This window comes from Lissotriton vulgaris, chromosome 5 (genome assembly GCF_964263255.1).
Source record: "Lissotriton vulgaris chromosome 5, aLisVul1.2, whole genome shotgun sequence".
In the NCBI taxonomy this organism is placed as follows: Eukaryota; Metazoa; Chordata; class Amphibia; order Caudata; family Salamandridae; genus Lissotriton; species Lissotriton vulgaris.
Genome location: NC_141693.1, coordinates 983,177,878 through 983,186,385, shown reverse-complemented (window position 1 = coordinate 983,186,385; position 8,508 = coordinate 983,177,878). Strand labels below are relative to the sequence as shown.

General features: G+C 45.1%; 1 protein-coding gene across 4 annotated transcripts in view; it reads left to right on the top strand.

Annotated features, from left to right (window-relative positions):
* The first annotated feature begins 548 nt into the window (after positions 1 to 548).
* Positions 549 to 8,508, top strand: part of EDRF1 (erythroid differentiation regulatory factor 1) — a 346,290-nt gene continuing 338,330 nt past the window's right edge. For 2 of the 4 annotated variants that reach the window (XM_086922577.1, XM_086922576.1), the window contains exon 1: positions 549 to 755. In XM_086922577.1, the coding sequence (XP_086778703.1) occupies positions 675 to 755 (81 nt within the window). In that variant the 5' untranslated portion in view covers positions 549 to 674. The remainder of the gene's footprint in view (positions 756 to 8,508) is intronic. The other 2 variants (XM_086922575.1, XM_086922574.1) reach the window with 1 other exon arrangement.

The following is an 8,508-nucleotide window of genomic DNA, read 5'->3' as shown; positions in this document are numbered from 1 at the left end:
GTGCTCGGTGTAGTTCCAGCATAAACTCAACTCTTTTACGGTGACCGGCGTCGTTCATACCCATAGAAACACAACATAATACTGGGCCTGACGTCTTCCGCGTCGAATGTCGTCACGTGCCACTGAAATAAAAGACGAAGCAAATTGCTCCTTGTGGAAAGCCCTCTCTTACAAGCCAAAAAGCACCCATGTTGAACTTGAATTGTTTTTCTATATACTACTAAAGCAGTAAGAAAGCGATCGAAATATACCATCTCCTTATGGCCCTCTAACGTGTTGTTTTAAGAAAAATTAACAAAAAACGACTAGCTATTCGAAATGTTAAGACAATGATAGTTATATTTGAAGATGCATTTTAGTGTCCTGCACGATATGTCACACAACGTACTCTTTTGCTTAACTCAATGTTTTTATTTAGTAGCCTTGCATTATTAACTATTGCAGGCTTATATTCTTATCAGTTACTAACACACTATTCCAAGATGGCCGCGGGCTCACTCCAAGCGTTCTCTGCTGTCTCCTTTCGATGTCTATGACTTGCATAGACTGTGCAGCTCAGCTGGAAGTTTCTAGTTAGTGCTCTGTGCATTTTGCTGTCAGTGCTGTAAGAGGCCCTGCAGGCTCCGGTATCCTGATCTGTGTGGCACGTCACAACAAACTGTACCTGACAAATTATGGGTGACGTCCAGCACACCGGCGAGGCAGGAAATCAACCTTCCGGAGCCAGGGAGCAGGACAGCGAAGAATCCAAACAGGTATTTAAGACCGCGTGGGGTGCACAGGTAGGGTGTCCAGGGACAAAGTTAATGTATCATGAGTGCCCAAGAGGGACTATCCTTCCTTCGGATTGTGGTTGGTTAGGTAAGAGCTGCGTACTTAGTTGCCGTCGCAAAAGCAAATATGCCGTTTGGCGAATATTTGTGCACATGGCATACTGAAAGTACATTGGCAGGTAGCTGTCACCTCATTGAAATGGAATAATAAGCGGGTTACTCTTATCCATGAACATAGCAGCAGGGCATAGCCATGCACTCCAGCTAGAGTACACGTTTAGTACACGGGGTCCCTCCTATTTACGACCTTGTGGGTAGGGCTGCCTTCCTTGGATGATTGACCACACATACATGTATTCAAGGCCATTCAACAAGGATCTGACGTTTTCTAGAAAACGCTTTATGTTTTTCATCGACTTGTTTCTCATCAATTTCAGATTAAAAAAAAATCTGTTATTATTCAAAGTTATGCCTCAAATGAGCCTCGGGCACATAGCCTGCTTTGATACACCGATATGTACAGCAATTAAAGACTGACCCATAGGCTAGTCTCCCGTTTATTGTCTGCTCTCGCAATATTGCTAGGCACACAGTTTTGTAGCCAACCCATATTCATTTCAGAAAGAACACTTGAACCTCTTTCCAGAACTTGCCGGCAAACAATAGAGATTTAACCGATCTTGAAAATGCAATCATTTTTCTCATCAACATGTTGGTTTCTAAAAAGCACATACAGATTGTTAAGAAACAAATGTTTCATTTATTTAAATTATTTCCACCAAACAACGTCGTTTTCGGGAAAAAACACGTTTTATCCTGCAAATTTCGCTCATTATTTTTTATTAATAAATACGTGTTTAATTCTAAAGTATTGGCCTGTCCTTTTAGTTATGTGCTGACAATTGGGTAAGATTCTGCCTTACATGTCCACTTAAGGCTGTGAAGTATGCCCTGCATATACCATCAATCATATATGTTATGCCAGGGATGATGTAGCTGGAAGCATTGAAGTCGAGTCACCAAAATGCCAGCGGTAGCAGAAGTGACATCCCACATGAGGGGATATGTTGAGACACCCTACATCAGTGTCTGATGATGCCCAGAGGGAGGAAGGTAAAGAGTGCAACTCTGGTGGGAGGGGACCTGATAGATACATATAGGAAGCTGCTGGGGGGTAAACTGTTAGGGATACACCTTGGAGAATACATGATATGGTCGCATACAGAGCTTTCAGTAAATCCATGCCTAACAAGTTTTCACTGCAACCTGTAGTAAGGACCAAGAGCACGTCAACATGTGCAGGCCAATATCGAGAGGAAGGGGTTCAGAGACAGGGCTGGTCACAGGTGTTCCTGCAAAACCCACGGAGACATTCATATTGCCAGAAAGGGGTGCCTCTGGGACTGACAGACGTGCAATAGAAGACCTGGTGGCCCCAGTATGCAAAAGAAAATTCTGATTGTTCCACACAAATTACATTTGAACATACGGGCCCCTTTAATCCACTGGAATTTGCAATCTGGTAATACCCCTTTTCTGCAACTTCCTCAAAATCATCATTGTTATAAGTGCATGTTGCTTCGTACCCATCAAACCTATTGGCCGGGCGCTGCCGGATGGGAGCGTCATCCCTGGGCCTGCGTTCTTTATCCTGTGGATGGGGCGTGCCATGGTCCCTAGTCGGCCTCCCCTCCCTGGAAGCGCTAGGCCGAGTCTTCCCTGATCGGATGTTTTCAGCTAACTCTGGACACTCATCTATCCAATGGCTGTACCCCTTACAAAAAGCACACTGATCTGTTTGGAGGGTTCCCATACGTTGAGGGCTGGGGGGGTAGACTGGCGAGCCCTCGGAGGGGGTTGGGGTTGAGGTCTGAAATTCCCGCCGGCATCGGGACCTCGGGAAGTGTGTACCCCTTACAATAAGCACACTGATCTGTTTGGAGGGTTCCCATACGCTGAGGGCTGGGGGGGGGGGGGGTAGACTGGCGAGCCCTCGGAGGGGGTTGGGATTGAAGTCTGAAATTTCCGCGGGCATCGGGACCTCGGGAAGGGTAAGCCTGCTGCAGAAGTGCCTTAGTCTTAAGATCCCTAAACTTCTTACTTTCCTTGTCTCTATCTTCATTCTCCGTATTCTCGTGATATTGTGCCATAGCAGGATACTAGTCATAGTTTGGGCAGACCACGTACTTTCAACTTTTTGAAGCCTGGCGGAGATCTCAGGAAGCAAGTTGGTGACAAACTTATCAACAAATACTGGGCCAGAATCTGGGGTCCGGGGATCCAAACCACTATGTCCCTTGTATTCTGTCTCAAAACGGGTAAAGAAGTCAGCCACATTCTCTTCTTTTCGCTGCCTATAGGCATTTATTTTATCCCAGTTAATGACAGTTTCCGGCAAAAGTGTTTTCATAAACGTCATTATTTTACTGGGCAAAGTCAGGATGGCAGCTTCTGGTTTAGTCCCTCACACCCTTGCTTCTTCCATAGGCTCTAGGTCAGCCCATTTACCTCCCAACGCTACTTCATGGTCAGTATGTCGAATTTTGTCCCAAATTTCAGTGGGGACAACTGTACCAAAAAGTAAATCTATATCCTCAAGAATGAGAGTACCTGCAGATATAATCTGACCTAATTCTCTGTAAAAGGCAGCCGGATTCTTCCGGGGATCTGGTAATTGTCCTTTTAAGTGCATTACTTCTGACCTTTTCCAAGGAACATGAACCCAAAGCCTGCGCCAGTGTGCCTCAACAGCCCCTCGGTCATTATTTCGGGCATCGGTAAGTGCGTTAACCAAGACTCTCTCATTGGCATAGCTGTTTCTAGAGGGGTGTTGGGAAAAGCGGTCATATCAGGGTAAGCCATTAAAGCAGACATAGTGCCAAACATCCCCTTTCCCTGAACATCGCCTCTTTTTATTTGCGACCTAAGGCCCATTAATCAGGTGGGTATCTGCATAAGCGCATTCTCAAATCTTTGCATGACCAGGGTACACATGTATTCAGCCCAGGTGGTCTGTTCCATAATCGTCCACTGGGAAAAGGTGGACCATATTTTTTAAAAGGCATAAATATTCAGTTATTTATCCAACATTCACACTGTTGCCTCTGTAGGTAATTTTCTCGAAGGGACGAAAAGCTGACTGCAGAGCGCAAGGAGGCCAGTCGGGGGGAATTTAACAATTTATATAAATCCTGCTTAACTGTAGACCACGGGGAAGCAGGAAAAGGGCGTGTAGGGGTAGAGCTGCAGGGGTTGGGCAGATGGAGACTTGTTGTCATTCCCGCAGCGAGGACAGGGTTAGCAGGCGTGGTCGATGTCATAGGAAAAATCGGGAAGGATGGTGTTACAGGGAGAACAGTAAGAGGGGCAGTGAGGGCAGGAGTGGGCTGTGGCGGGGGGCATGCGGGGTGTGAGGCGTCAGGGCAGGGTACATTCGGGCATATGCAGAAGTGCTTTCTAGCATGGTATCAAGCAAGGAATCACCTTTTTCTCCCCCTTCCATATGGCCCTTTCCTTTCTCCTCACGAGCTGGATAACATTTTTGTAACATCTTCACAGCGGACCTGGACAAGAGCATCGCGGACATAGAAAGCGATCCACCAAAGCTAGCCCACCACAAAATTAGGAGCATACAATATGCAGATGACATTGTACTGTGCAGTCAGACCCCGATAGGCCTACAACGCTCCATCACGAAGCTCCATGATTACATCAGTGCACAGGGCTTGCAAATTAATTACAAAAAAACGAAGATCGTCTGCTTTGCCTCGCGGCCAGGGAAGAAATCTTTTAAATGGCACATTGCAGGCAACACAATAGAGCAGACCGTCCCATATGCTCCCTTTCGGCTATTTCTACTGATTTTGTCATTTGATTTTGTACATTTTCTCTGGCGTGGTTGGCGTGGTCGGCCATTGACATACGTTCTTGTTTTCTTTCTTGAGCCTTCTGCTTTCTAGCTCTCTCTATCTCTTTCCTCCAAAATCGGACAGATTCAAACATACACGGGCACGATTTTCTTTTCATTAATTGTTCCTCTAGGTTGGCGAGAACTTGGGAATTAAAGGAGCCATAAAGTGGCCACTGTAATTCCGCGTTACTTTGTTTTTCGTATATTTTACCCAGAATGAGGAAAACATTATGGCAGAAGGGCCTCCAGCTGGGAGTCCTGCGTACACATACAACAACATGATCTCTTGAACTTACTACTGACTGGCATGCTTGAAAACAGTTAACAGACACCAGCGGGTTTTAAAACTCACCTCGCTTGCTTGGCTTTTGCAAAAGTCAATAACAGCAGAATCCTACAGAACAGACACCTGCGGGTTTTAAACACTCACTTCGCTTGCTTGGCTTTGGCAAAGGCAATAACAGCTTGGCTTTTGCAAAAGTCAATAACAGAATTATACAGACTTGGTGGGTGATCAGTCCACCCATACCTTATGGGGGTAGTTCTCTTCTGCAGACGTAGGGCTGTTTCCTGCTCCAGAAATTATTTGCTAGGGGACTCCAGCTAGAAAGCGGTCATGTGGCCCAAACTGGGTGGGGAGGAACAGCAGGCGAGTTGTTCGGCTTACCAGATTGCAAGAATCCCTAGGGTAGGGTACCTCCTTCGGAGTCCAGTAGTAAGTTTTATTGTGTGTAGTTAATTAAAAACTTGACAATATTGTTGCATAAAAACACATGTTTTAAAAATGTACAAATTCTCGAGTAGTTAAAAAAGAAAGCTTTCTGGAAGTCCATGTATTTAATATAATTGTGGAAGGAATTTCAATGTGTCTGTTCGTTACACTTCACGCATCCGGATTCGGGCCTTTAGTTTCCTTTTTCTCTGTATTTTGTATTAGCTGCAGTGCCTTTTGACAAAATCTAGCGGCCCTACAAGCTGTCTGCAGTTGATGACTGTTCAGTGCTAGCATGACGGCTGGGCGGCATGATCTGATTTGAAAAAAACGGAATACGTGAAGTAGGTAGTAACGTCTCAAGTTTTTCAAAGAGGGACAAATGCACAATATGTGCATCATTGATTCTTCCTTTTGTCCACATAGTCTGCAGACAGGGGTCGGCCATGTTTGCTTCCATGCTGGTGTCTGGTCTTTTAAGATGGAAGTTCCCAGCCATAGGTTTAGAAGTATTTTTTGGGCGGCCGTGAATATGTGATTGACTAAATAGGGTTGCAGCTCCATTTTCCCATACTTGGCCAACACCGTCCAACCATGTTTTTTCTTTGCTGTTACGGCTTTATCTACTAACCATGATCTTTGCTTTGCAGCCACGTTGGTCACTTTTTTGAAAGCCGCAAAGGTTTGGTTTGTGTTCCATGCCTTTTCCAGCTTGAGATCTGACAGGGCGTTCTCACATACTGTTTTCCAGGTGTTTTTCGACTTTGTCTGGTTATTCATCTCAATCCAACAGAGGCCCATAAGCGTGTCCTCTTGAGCTGCTCTTAATTTCCAACATGTTTTTAGGATGGCCGCTTGTCTGACTTGGTGCTGATTTGGTAGATCTAATTCCAGGCGAATCTGCGATTGGGATACGAACTTCGGGATCTGAAAGATGTATTTAAACAGCTCTGATTGTTGTATATTCAAGAAATCTGCATCCTTTCCCCTTTACAATTCCGACCCATATGTGAGAGATGGTAAAAACTTGGCAGCTATTACCTTCAGCAGGTGCGAGTTAGATGGACAATTCAATTTTGTTTTTAATAAGTTTAGGGCAAAACGTAGTTTGTTTGCCTGAGCCTTTCTGTACAATTGATGGTCTTTCAGAGTCCACCTGGCATCGACCACTATGCCCAAATATTTGTACGGGATGGTCTGCTCTATTGTGTTGCCTGCAATGTGCCATTTAAAAGATTTCTTCCCTGGCCACGAGGCAAAGCAGACGATCTTCGTTTTTTTGTAATTAATTTGCAAGCCCTGTGCACTGATGTAATCATGGAGCTTCGTGATGGAGCGTTGTAGGCCTATCGGGGTCTGACTGCACAGTACAATGTCATCTGCATATTGTATGCTCCTAATTTTGTGGTGGGCTAGCTTTGGTGGATCGCTTTCTATGTCCGCGATGCTCTTGTCCAGGTCCGCTGTGAAGATGTTAAAAAGCGTTGGTGCCAATATGCAGCCCTGTTTGAGGCCAACATGGGTGGGTATTTTTCAAGTTGTTCTGTCGTCATTACCTAGTTTTATTCTTACCCGGGTACATGAATATAGGTTGATGATGGCCCGAAACAGCTTTGATGGTATTTCCCAAGTGGCCATTTTTTGCCATAGTGCCTCCCTCGGGACTGTGTCGAACGCTGCTTTTAGGTCAACGAAACACGTATACAGCTTGGTTGTTTTCTCCCTTGCTTTGTCGACCAAGAGGTTTAACGCCAGCAGGTTGCATAATGTGTTGGTTCCAGGCCTAAAACCTGTCTGCGTGATCGGGAGAATTTTATGTGCACAAACCCAGTCTTCTAAGGCCCTCAGCAGATTTGAGGCGTACATTTTGGCCTCGACGTCTATGAGCGCAATGAGGCGGTAATTGGCTGGATCAGATCTTATGCCTGCCTTGAAGATTGGATGTAGAATGCTGCCTCTCCATGATTGAGGAATGCTTCCCGACTGAAAAGCGATGTTGTATAGGGGGGTAAGATATTCCGCCCAGAACTGGTGATCTTGTTTAAACAGGGCGTTCGGTAAGCCGTTCGTGCCTGGGGCACCCTTGGATCTCAAGTTTTTAAGTACCTTTTCTACCTGCGATGGCGTTATCCAGTTTACATCAAAGTGCGGGTCCGCATCTTGGTTATTTTTTAGATGCAGAGTCTGCTGGGCTGGACTCCATGCTGGAATATTGTTGCTTTGTGTTTGCTCTTAATACTGTATCCAGTCTCCCTCAAATATGTTAGCATTGAAGACCTGAGCGGCTCCGTTTGCAACTTTGTTAATTTCTGCCCAAAATTTCCTGTTCTTGTTTGATTTACTAGATGCTAATAATGATTGCCAGATGCCAGTTTGGTATTTTGATTTTTCTAGCCACACTTCTTTTTTGTAGTTTTGCCTTAGCTTGTAAATTTGATTGGCTGTGTCTTCTCCCTTTGTCTTGGATATTGCTTGTAATTTTCTGATTTCTTGATTTAGAGTCCTTTTGTTATGCACTATGGGGCCCAGGGACACTTGAGGGGCTTTACCTGAGGTCTTTTGGTGACTGTGAGGTTGGTTACCAAATCTCTCAGTTAATGTTATGATCAGTCTTTCCCAGTTGTCCCGGTGTGCTGATGGATCGTCTCCGTTCGCTTCTGTGTGGACATTTTTAACTTACGTCATTATCTCTTTGGTGTTATTGCCGTTCCACACAAGTCTCTTGAGATTGTAAAGGCTTGGAGGTTCGGTCAAGACTTTGCTTGCTGCAGCCCTTTTGTGTTGGACGCTGAATTCAAATGCTTGCAAACTGTGGTCGCTCTCCAATTTGTGGATGATTTTGTAACTAACGATGGATTGCAGGACCACTTAATCCACGATGGTATAGTCCAGCACTGAATGAGCCTGTTTGGCTATTCTAGTTGAAGATGCTGGTTGGTCTTGTGGGAAGCGGCCATTCAAAGCGATCATTCCGACCTCTGCAAACATTAAAGCACACTGTTGACCGATCTTATCCTTTTTTCGATGGTTTGTTATGATGCTTGGGATTGTTCCGCCGTTCCATTTGTTTTGGTTCATGGTTAGGGCGTGGTCCTTTTGGAGCAAGAACATGT